The 12,560-nt window shown below is 34.2% G+C and overlaps 1 protein-coding gene across 1 annotated transcript; it reads left to right on the forward strand.

Moving 5' to 3' along the window:
• Positions 1 to 10,534: 10,534 nt before the first annotated feature.
• LOC136777965 (putative nuclease HARBI1) lies at positions 10,535 to 11,879 on the forward strand. The gene is made up of 4 exons (XM_066734542.1): positions 10,535 to 10,713; positions 10,788 to 10,798; positions 11,065 to 11,294; positions 11,355 to 11,879. Exons 1-4 carry the CDS (start codon positions 10,535 to 10,537, stop codon positions 11,877 to 11,879), a joined length of 945 nt encoding a protein of 314 aa, XP_066590639.1.
• Positions 11,880 to 12,560: the final 681 nt, after the last annotated feature.

Raw genomic sequence — 12,560 nt, forward strand, 5'->3', positions numbered from 1 at the left:
AACTTGGCTTAGGCCTACAAGTGCATGGAAGAAGCATGAAGAAAAGAAAAATTCGTGTACCGAAGAAACGAGGAGGTTTATTGAGGAAAAAGCAATTTACTCAAAAAAAAAAAACGGGGGGGTTTATTACCTCTGCTCCCACTGTTGAGTGCAGTGGGCGCATTAGCTGGGGGCGCAGCAGGTATAACAAAAGCTGTAAACGATGCGAAAGCATCCAAGAGACAATTGGAAGAGATACAGCGTCACAATCGTGTAATAGAAAGCAGGCGTGGACATGGTTTATACCTAACCCCTTACGGACGAAGGGGAGAGGGTTTGAAAAGGAGGAAAAAAACCTCGCAAAAAAAAAAAAAATAAGCAACCTCCCGAAATCTGGAGCTACTAGTAATATTCAATTATTACATGCATGTCAGGATATACCACATTTTCGAGGAGTTTTTATGCGCACATCTCTACCGCAAACCGTACTATGCAATGAGTGTGCAATCGTGAATCTTGATGAAGATAAAGGTTCTGGTACACATTGGGTTGCCTACGTTAAACGTAATAATTACGTAAAGTATTTCGACTCCTTTGGAAATTTGAAACCTCCAATTGAACTTTTAGATTATTTTGGTCCTTCTGCTATAATCTACTACAACCACGATCAATATCAATCGTATGATACAAGCATATGCGGTCAGTTGTGTGTCAAGTTTCTACGTGAACAATGTCTTTAACGGTTACGCTGTCTGACCGCGAGTCCATATTAGAGGCAGATTTTTTCCCACCGATCAATCTTCGGGAGGAGCAATATGAACTTGGTCTCGTAGACTTTCAGAGCTTCAATTCAATCGCTAATGTTGATGAGTCGAACAATAAGTTTTACTACGATACTGAAGATCTGACTATACCTACAGGTTGTTATGAATTGAGTGCTATAAATGATCTTTTGCGTACATTGATGCATGAGGCGGATAATGAAGATGTCATTATTCTACGTGCTAATAATAATACGTTGAAAAGTGAAATAAAGTGTAAATATCTGATCGATTTTACAAAACCTAATAATATAGGCTCTTTATTGGGTTTTTCGTCAGATCGAATTATTCAGCCGAACACTATAGCCGAATCAGACCAGCCCGTAAACATTATAAGGGTGAATATTTTACGAATTGAATGTAATATTACTGCTGGTGCATATACAAACGGCAAACCTCAACATGTTATACATGAATTTTTTCCAAGCGTGCCACCAGGCTATAAAATCTCGGAAACACCGAAAAACGTCATTTACTTGCCAGTCATTGTGAAAGTAATTGACCGTCTTACTTTGCGCATTCTCGATCAGGAAAACCGTCTAGTAAATTTCGGTGGGGAAGAAATTACAATTCGATTACACATTAGAAAATGCTAATTTACAAGAATACTTATAAATCACCGATACCAGATGAGCCTATCATCAGTCCAACAGTTGCTGCAGGAGCAGATACATTGGGTGGGGATTACGTTAGAAGACCGCTAACAAGAAAAAATATAACCTTTCTTCAATCACTGGGTTTCAAGGTCAGAAATAAAAATGGACCTGTTGGACGTAACCGCACAACCTGTGTACGACAATCGCATTACTAAAATGGAAATACATGCTTACAATCCGTATGCAAATGCATCATTGGGAAATAGTGACGAAATTCGAATTCCAATACAACAGCAAGATTTAATTCTTCTACCATGTGAGAGTTACCTATACATAGAGGGAAAATTAATCGAGGGCACTCGTGCTCAGGGTGCAACAGTTCAAGATACAGTGGGACTTGACTGCAATTCCATGGCATTCTTGTTCGATGAAATTCGCTATGAATTGAATGGTATTGAGATTGACCGCAGTAAGAATGTGGGTATTACTAGTTCCATGAAGAATCTCATTTCTCTGACTGGGGAGGAGAGTACGAGTCTACACCATTCAGGATGGTTTCTATCAGATTATAAGCCTACGAAATATTTTAATTTTTGCGTACCACTGAAAATGCTGTTGGGTTTTTGTGAAGACTATAGAAGAGTCATAATAAATGCACGTCATGAGCTCGTTCTCATTCGAGCGCGTAATGATACGAATTCGATATATTCTTCAACGAAAATCACCGACTCCAAAATTGATGTTCAAAAAGTGCAATGGAGAATTCCTCATATATCATTGAATGAATACACAAAACTTCAATTTCTACGTATTATCGACCAAAACAAAAGCCTCACCATGGCTTTTCGATCCTGGGAACTCTACGAATACCCGCTTCTACCAGAAACACAGAGGCATACGTGGGCTGTAAAAGCTGCAACACAATTGGAGAAGCCTCGATACGTTATTCTAGCATTTAGAACAAATAAGAAGAATACGCAGCATATGAAGGTGCTTGACTTCGATGATAGTTTTGTTCGTGATATTAAAGTCTATCTTAATTCTGAATTTTATCCGTATGATCGACTTGATACTGATACTGAAAAATCACGATTTTCTGTACTATATGATATGTATGTTAAATTTATCCAATCCTATTATGCTGGAGAAAAACCGTCGAAACCAATGCTTGATTACAACAATTTCTTAGAATATGGCCCTCTCTTTGTCATTGATTGTTCGCATCAAAACGAATCTATTAAATCTGGCACAGTTGACGTTAAAATAGAGATCGATTGTTCTAAAAATATTGCAAGTAATACTACTGCGTATTGTTTAATTATACATGATAAAATTGTTGAATATAACCCGCTTACAAGTATTGTTAGAAATGTAAGTTAATCGTTAATAGTTAGTAATGTAAGTTAATCGCTAATAGTTAGAAATGTATGTTAATCGCTAATAGACTATAGTTAAGCTTATCATTATAATGAAGGAAAAAAATAATAAATAAGATATAATAATCATTTATTTGTGTTTAAATTATTCCTTACAAATGTTTTCTAAATTAATCTTCTGAAATTTGACTAACAATTGCAAATGTCATATTATTGTAATTTCCACCATGATACGTGAATGTTAATATTTGATTTGAAGCTGCATCTTGAAAATTCTTGAATTGTTCTGGTTTTTCCAGTAATGTCATCATCCTCGCAGGCAAGAAGAACCATTCCTTCGTAAGCAGCTTTGCTATTATTCTCTCCCCATATTTGGTTTTAATTTTCGATAATTCAGTTATTCGGTATGACCCCCCAATCTCCAAAGTATTCAGTTTTATAAAAGTTTTTGGTTCTACAGTTGCGAGTTCATTAATCTTAGTTAAATCCATTTCTATAATAATAAAATAATATTAAGAATAGAGAATAACGTAAAAAAGAAAAAATAATTCTTACCTTCTAAAGATTATCTACGACAATTACGTGACAATAAAAAAATATTCTATCTGCAACGTGAAACTGGTACTTTGCACTGCTTGAAGCTTCAATACTGCTATTACACCACAATAAAATATTATGACTGCAGCGTTACAGACTTGAACTTTCGACTGCTTCACGCTTCTAATCGAGACTGAATGAAATTTCCTAATTGCTAGCGTGGGTGACTTTGAATAATATCCTAGGAGGGAATAAGATATACACACTTGGAAATTGAGAGTAGGGGAAGTGTTGCAGGCAAACGAAACTTGGGTGGCTTTGAATAATATCGTAGGAAGGGATAAGGTATACACGCTTATTGGAAATTGAGAGTGGAGGGACTGTTGCAGGCGAACGACATTTTTGATGGGTTACTCACTCATGATTGTAGATTTCAAAGAGAATTCATTATTTTAAACCTGTTGATACATGTATTCTTTAGATCAAGTAGTTGTTAATTAAAATAAATAAATCCATTTAATTATATACACGTTCCTTATATAAAGTGACATCAGTCTAGAATATAAACTTTTCATTGTTTAAAAGCAAGTCGTGAGATACACGTTCTTCAGATCAAATAACCGTCATCTAAAACAAATATATTTAATTCAAACGTGTCATAACACGTACTAGATGGTGCAGATAGTCACGTTCCTCAGATAAAGTAATGACAGTTTAAAATATAAACTTTTCATTATTTAGAAACGAGTCGTGAAATATACGTCCATTATTACTTGGGTTGGGAATACTAGCATCTTAAGGACATATCCTAAGTGCAGCTTAAAATTTACGAGCGCATCAATTGCTTTTCGACAATCTTACGTCACACTGTGACTCTGTTTAGCACGTGGGATCATTTGTCTGCTCTGCTTGTGAGAAAAGTCTTGAGAAAAAAATAGCTAGAGGCTGAATGATTTGTCTGGTCTGCTTGAGGGAGGAAAAGTCACGAAAAAATAGCTAGAGGCTGGTTTAGAGGGTAAAATATGGTCAGAAAGTATCGAGCGCATCAATGGCTTCTTGACAATCTTACTTCACAACTGTGACTCTGTTTAGCACGTGGGCTCATTTATCTGACCTGTTTGTGAGAAAAGTCTCGAAAAAAAATAGCTAGAGACTGGTTGAGAGGGTAAAATATGGGCAGAAGGTATCGGGTCAGTTTTAGAGAGCCCTGGGAAAGCTCATAGGAGGAACATTGGGTGGTCCCTAGAATTTCACTCCCCATTGTTTCGCAAAAGGAAAAATAATGTCTGTTAACTATGTGACATGTAGAGCATGCTTACAGGAAGATGTAATGAATAATCTATTCATTTATAATATGCTTACAGTAATTTTTATTCAATATTCAAAAGATTTAACATATAATACTTTTATTCAATATATATATATATATATATATATATATATAACTAAAAAGAGTTTTAACATATAATATTTTAAAATATCAAGCTATTCTTCTGCCCTTGCTACCTCCATCGTTGTCTCCTCCTCATCCTCCTCCTCCTCCTGCTCCTCCTCATCTTCCTGCGGAATTATCCCTGCCTCTATCTCAATCATTCTGATACCTCTCATCAACAGTTGTATACAGCGTGTTACTGTAAAAAATCATCAGATTTTAGAAAAATGTATGATGCAATCTCATTCATAATAACTTACTATTTTCATACTCCATTCCATGCGTCTCGATTGTTTCTTCATTTACCGCTTGTGATAAATTTTGCATAATTTCATCTATTATTCTTGTAATTATATGAATTACTGGAGAATTCTGTCTATACGCTAAATTAATAATCACTTGATACTGCATATTTTTTCACTTTATATTTATCGACAGCTTGTATAAGAAAAAAGGAATCTGTACCCAAGGTTCAAGAAAGGTATAATGTGAAATTAAAAGAAGGACCCAAGGAGGAAAATAGTAGGAGGGAATAGAATGGGTATGTGGAGGGAAAAAGACCCTTCAATGGTGTAGAGGTAGATTGAGAGGGAAGAAAAATGGTTAAATGTGAAATCAAGTTAAATGGCGGGTCCATAGTAGGAAAATAGTGGGAAGGTCTAGGATAAGTATGTGGAGGGAGAAAAGACCCTCCGAGGGCAGGACTAAGAAATCAAAAATGGCAGTCCGTAAGATGCTTAGGACCCCTAGCGGTGTAGCTGCCCCAGTAATTTTCGTGATCGCTACCTAGTGGAGAAAAAAGAAACTTTTTCCTCCACCAACTAAAATACAAAAAAAAGTTCTCTGGGTAACTGTCAGGATAACTAACCATCCGGGCCCTAGGGTGATGGGAGAGGGGTAACCCTTAGGGAACTAGTGGACCCGTAGGATAACTAACCATCCGGACCCTAGTGACATGGGAGAGGGGGTAAGCCTTAGAGAACTAGTGGACCCGTAGGATAATTAACCATCCGGGCCCTAGGCTGATGGGAGAGGGGTGAGAGACTCTAAGAGAGATAGAGAGGGTGAGAGGGATCTCTCTCTCTCTCTCTCACTCCCCATAGCCAAAGCATTTCCTCCGCACACCCGCACCCTCCTCATCACCCAATAAACCCTAGCTCTTAAGAAGACACTTCCCCCCGCACACCCGCACCCCCCTCACCACCATGTCACAGGAACCCAAGACACTTCCCCCGCACACCCGCACTCCCCTCACCACCGTGTCACAGGAAAACCCAAGACACTTCCCCCCGCACACCCGCACTCCCCTCACCACCGTGTCACAGGAACCCCCTAGCTACCACTACTCCCATATAAAGCTTTTTATTTTTGAAAATGTTGTTTATTTGCATTTAGAAAGATTTCTTATGTGTATGCACTTTAAGGCATGAAATTAACGGCTTCTGTATATTATTATTCAACTGCTGACGTTTATGTAAATTTAGAACCTTTTACAAGTAGCTTGATAGAAAGTCTTTAACAACATTCTATGATATGATGGAACTAAATTCAAAGATTGAATGTATTTTAATTTTATAATATATTTAAAGAAAATCAATTTAAAACGAAACTAAATATATTGGCATAATGATACTCAATCTAATTAATGTATTGCGCGCAAAAGTTTAATAACCGTCAAAACAATATCAAAATTTGTAAATGTTTTCAATCCTTCTTTGTACTAATTTGATTATTGGATTTAGTCCTACTCTCGTAAATATTTTTTCAACGCTTTTGGTCTGTATATCTTAAGGTTTTACGTCCCCCTATTTTTTACTCTGTCTATAGAATGAAAAAATTAAAAAACAAAAATACTGAGGTGACAAACCTTTTATTTCTTATTTTAATCATAAAAGGATTAACGAATACATATTTCTACATAATTTGTATTAAATTAATACAGCAACTTAATAAGAAAATAGTTTATTTTAGTCAGGACACAAACATTCCAGATTTACAGAAAAAAGGTTTAACGCCCGCGGCAAACTATACTGAATTTAAAGCTGGTTTACTTCTTAGATTTGTTAGGACCAACAATATTTTTACATTTACTTCACAGCTGATTTACTTCACAGCTGAATAGTTATTGGTCTTCACAAATCTAGCGAGCAATCTGGCACGAAGTTCAGTATGGTGTGCTGTGAGCTTAAGACAGTTTTCTAGATTTCTATGTACTAACATAGGTTTTGTACTCAATGTCTCAATTATTACTAATAAGTTCGCAGTTATGTCACACATACTCCAATATTATTATAGAAAGCTATCAAATCACAATATATTCATACATGTAAAAATTGTCTATTTCAGCTAAATTGATGTACATAATAAGAATAATATTTATACAAGTAATTAATAGCTGAGGGCAAATTTTGAAATTTGTAAATAACAAAAACTTAAAGCTAAATAAATGGCTTAAAGTAAATTGGAAAAAATTAAGGAGTTCCAATCTATCAAATGGAAATAAAGAAATATCCACTTTTTTAACTCGTGCAGCATTTAATAACGAAACATGCATGAAGAAAATAAATAAAATTATAAATAATAAAGGTAATAATATAAAAAAAGTACTATATTATTATATTAAGCTACTGGTAGATAATAAACCAATGAAACAGTACAAGGGTATAAATGTATTTAATTTAATTACAAAGTAGAATAACCCTTTGTCTTTAAACCGGTCTTCTGTGTATGGGGTAAAATAAGTAAATAATTAATTTTCTACTAAATTGCTTCATTTATTTCATAACATGAGAAAATGTATCCTTCAAATATTTATTTATGATTGATACGCGAATTACACGACTCCGAACATTACAGTAAAATCTGTTCTAAATTTCTCGAGATTACTGACAGAGTTAAGATAGACGAGCACGAAAGATAGATTTACAGACTAACATTGCCGAAAAAAAGTTTAAACACGAGAAGTTAATATTTTTATTCTATTTCAGAACACTTGATGCAAATGGACTACGGAAACATAGTCAAATTATATAAAGATTGGTGATTTATATGAAAATAATAGCACACAACAATATACAATTCATGTTAATTTTCGTTATAACTAACTTATAATACAAAAATAAAATAAATTAATAATAATAAAAATATCTTAAAAATCAATTTATTTGAAAAGATAAGTATAATCGATGCATGACATAAAATTGAGAAAAGTTACAAAAAGTTTTCAGCGTATTTAAAAAATTGTAAATAATGAACCTATAGTAAAATAAATATTTCTCTTGAGCTGGAAAAACAATTAATATTGACATAAAACTTTACAAAATTCTAACTAGAGCAATTTTGATAATCAATGTGGCTGCGGAGTAAAATTTATTATCAGCTTATATAGAAAACATTAATTCTTCTTTTCTAATAATAATATGTATAAGCTGACATTTCAAATAACATAACCCATTCCTACAAATTTATGTTCGAGCTGTCACTTTCACCTTACACTATATTTTTGTCTGTCTGTAGTACCATGAATAACGTCACTTTCCGACGGCAGAGCAGTACTACCAACTCAAAATATTTCTACACCACTTTCATAAAAATGTGTAGATTGGAAGCGCACAAAAAAAAAATTATGGGTGTTATGACATTGTACCTATAAAAGCGTCTCCCCCTTTCACGCTCTATTCAATGATGCCACCCAAGTTGTTGGGGCATTTTTACTTTGCTCGGAATAAATAGCAGAATGAACGAGTCAGTGACGCTTGAAGACCTGAAATTACGGCAAAACGCGGGACAATGGTACAGGCGTATTTCTCAATAGAATTTGATGAAACTAGTCATAACTGCAGCCGTTCTTCATGTAGATTGTCCTAAAGAGCTTGCATTTTCGATAAAGCCTATAGTTTTCCAGTTATGAACGATTGAAGATGGACGTGCGCAACAGCTGATCTACGCGAGAGAAGAAATATGTATTTGTGCGTCGTGCAACTTCAAACGTTCATAGCTGAAAAACTATAAGCTTTATCACAAACGCGAGCTCTTTAGGACAATCTACATAAAGAATGGCTTTAATTATTACTAGTCTCATCAAATTCTGTTGAAAAATACGACTGTACCATTGTCCCGCGTTTCGCCGTATGCCCTATATTTCAAGCATTACGAAATCTCTTTTTCTACAATTTTATTTCAAAATGATAATTGCATTTTTAGCAATTTCATTATATCGGCGAAATGAAATGTTCTCAACATTATTTTAGCGGTATTTATATGTGTATAGCTACAGATAGGGGAATAGCATAAATATGAGGAAAGCTTTGCAGTAAGTTCCGATGCTGGAGTGGGGGAACACGTTAGCGTGAGCCGCGAGAGGGGAGGAAGGCTAGCTTTCTTCCTAAAAATTTTTGGTTTTCGTCCACCTCAAAAACGCGGGACAATGGTACGCCTCTATTTCTCAACCGATTTCAATGTTTTTAGGCTTGTTGGAATCGTTAGGTCTGGCACCTCGTCATAAAGAAGCCCGATTTTTCGATTTGTTTTGCGTTTAAATATTATTAATGCGAATTTTTAAACAATTTTATTTTTTTACGTTTTTTGGATAATACGGCTTTATTTATGACAAAAAGCGAGTCCTAACGATTCCAACAAGCCCAAAAACATTGAAATCGGTTGAAAAATAGCGCTGGACAATTCTCCCTCGTTTTTCGTTCCGTAATGTTGGCTACAGAGGGCTTGAGGGATCCCGTTAACGGGATCCCTCACGCATGCTTTACCGACAGTACAAGTCAATAAACATTTCGTTTAATAAAAGTCAAATGCGAACCAAATTGCAAAAATGGGCTTCTTTATGACAAGGTGCCAATTCTAACGAGTCAATCGAGCTTAAAAAAACTCAAATCGGATGAAGAATAACGCTGTACCACTGTCCCGCGTTCTTGAAGTGGAAATGACCAAAAGTAACCTCTCTTCAAAAACGCGGCACAATGGTACAGCGTTATTTTTCAACTAATTTGAGTGATTATAAGTTCGTTTGACTCGTTAGGACTGGCACATTGTCCTACAAAGGCACGATTGTTCAATTTGCTTCGCATTTGAATTTTATTAAACTAATTGTTTATTGACTTGAACTGTCGATAAAGTAGGCGTGAGGGATCCCGTTAAGCCTACGGCACACTATGCTGGATTTTGTGCTAGAATGCTTGCTAGAATTGTGAGGACCAATGAGATTATTATATTTAATTCACAACTGAATCATCATTGGTCTTCACAATTCTAGCAAGCCATTCTAGCACGAAATCCAGCATACTGTGCCGTAGGCTTTAAGTAGGGTGCATTCCAAATTACGCATGAAGCGCATAAAATGTACAGTTTATGTCACATTTATTATAGAATTTAAGTTCTTACTGCGCGCATATGCGTGACTCGGAACGCGCCCGTAGACTATTCGCTGTCACACGCAAAGGTCAGCGCCAACTGGTGGCGAATTCAGAACTGACTTAGAAAGGAAAACATTGAGGGTATTCCGAACCAAAGCTTTTCGGTTAATTATGTTTTCCAAATGTTGGCAATGATTAGCTAAACCTGAAAACCGTTCCGAACCTAGTGAAGTTTTTCCTTAGGTTGGTTTCGTTACCCAACTACAATAAGTGTTTCGAATTTGAACTTGACAGCTCTGACAGATAAAATATTGCATTTTACTTTAGTTGATAAAATTAATAAGTTCTGTATTTATTGATTGCGAGAAATAGAAAAGAATTAATTTTTTCAACTTTTTATACAGTTTATTTTAATATCCGGAAAGAAATGGAACATCTGGTTGACGTATTATTTGCAAGTTCTTCTAATAGTGACAGTGATGATGAGGATATTGAAATTTTCTTTACAAATCGAAACGATTGTACTATTATTAGGCCAAGAGTAAGAAATTTTATTGAAAATGTTATTTACGTCTACAATGATGAAGAGTTCAAAAGACATTTTCGGTAAATACATACATAATTACATGACACCTTTCATTTTAAAATAATCCAATATCTGATATAAATAATATTTGCAGAATGAGCCATAGTACTTTTTATTTTCTATTAAATATATTAAAACCATATTTAACCAATTCTGAAAATAATGGACCTCTCATATCACCAGAGAAACAATTATACATAGCTTTATATGTGTTAGGAACACCAGATTCATATAGATAAGTATTAATTATTTATTTGTTGTATTTTCTTGGATTTTATTTGAATCAGAATAATATGAAAATAATACTCGTTTGTTTCTTTTTGTTTTTTTACATCTGTAGTAACAAAAATTTGATGTTGGGAATGCTACAGCCTGGAGAGCCACGAAAAGGGTGGTGAAGGCCCTATGTATTTTGAGAAATACTTTCATTCGCTGGCCTACATTACAAGAAGCAGAATCTACTGCTAATACCATTGAGGAAAAATATAAATTTCCAAAAGTACTTGGATTTGTGGATGGAACGCATATAAGGATTGCTGCTCCAAAAGAAAATTCAGTTGCTTACGTTAATAGAAAAGGATTTCATTCTATACAGCTACAAGTATGAAAGAATTAAAACCATTTAGTTTCTATAGTGCTAATTTAATTTAATATGTTGTAGGTAATTTGTAATGAAAAAAGAGAATTTATTCATTGCTATGCAGGTATGCCAGGTTGTGTTCATGATATGCGAGTATTTAAATACTCTGGAGTACAACAAAAATGTACAGAAGTTTATTTTGCTGATAAACACCTCTTAGGTGATTCAGTTTATGTAATTCAAAAATGTGTTCTTACACCATATAAGAATAATGGACACTTGTCAGAGGAAGAAGTCAATTATAATTACATTCTATCTCGTAGTAGGATGATAATAGAGCGAGCTATAAGACTTTTAAAAGGAAGATGGAGATTTATTCTTGATAAATTACCCATGAGGAGAACAGATTTAATTCCATATTATATTATCGCCTGTACAGTGCTTCACAATATATGCTTACTAAATGGTGACGAAGAAATCGAGTATCCAATTATAGTTGCAAATGAGATTGCAGATCCTGGGCTATCAGAAGTAACATTGGAGCAGCATCAAGAAGGTATAATCAAAAGAAATGAAATGAAAAACTATTTAGCTACATTAAGATAATTAAAATTTTATTAATATTTTGAAAAAATAAAATAACATTGATTTTGTAACAAATAAACTATTTTTTAAATAAAGTAGTAAATATGAAATATATTGGAGTCTTTTGCACTTTTACTATAATATATTACACTTCGGTTATATTACTAAGCAGCAAAGTTACTTATTATTATATCATAGCACATATATTTAATACTCAAAACAGTTCAAAATAAGAAGTATACATATGTTGACTTTCTGTATTTTAACACATTATAAAGATCTTATTGTAAGGTTATGTTTATATATCAAATAAATAAAATATGTAGGAACTATATAAAGCTATCTAATTTGTACTCCAATATTTTGTTTCCATCGTAAATACTGTAGTAATAACTTATAGTTTATCTTTAATTTCTCTTAATATATTCAGTTTTTCATTTTGGTAAGCTTTGTCAATTTCTATTTTTCTCTTTTTAAGATCAATTATTTCCTTTAAATAATCATTTTTATTAGATTTATAATTACGTTTAACGCCTGAAAAAATGTTTTATACTTCTATATCAACAATTCAAGCTTATAGCTGTACATACATACACATAGACAATCAAAATACTTACTTAAATTAGATTGCCGGTTTTCATCAAAATGATGGCCAAGGGGCATGTCTGACCCAGCAGTAGTTAACGGTTCTATCCATCGCGT

The sequence above is a fragment of the Prorops nasuta genome, unplaced genomic scaffold (genome assembly GCF_024137725.1).
Source record: "Prorops nasuta isolate Cenicafe-Biocafe unplaced genomic scaffold, Cenicafe_Pnas_1.2 PNAS00013, whole genome shotgun sequence".
NCBI lineage: Eukaryota > Metazoa > Arthropoda > Insecta > Hymenoptera > Bethylidae > Prorops > Prorops nasuta.

Bases quoted from the DNA above. Each gene is read 5' to 3' on its own strand.
- LOC136777965 (XM_066734542.1), top strand. From the start codon at position 10,535: ATGGAACATCTGGTTGACGTATTATTTGCAAGTTCTTCTAATAGTGAC. The intron at 11,295-11,354 runs GTATGAAAGAAT...AATATGTTGTAG, and splicing joins TTCATTCTATACAGCTACAA to GTAATTTGTAATGAAAAAAG.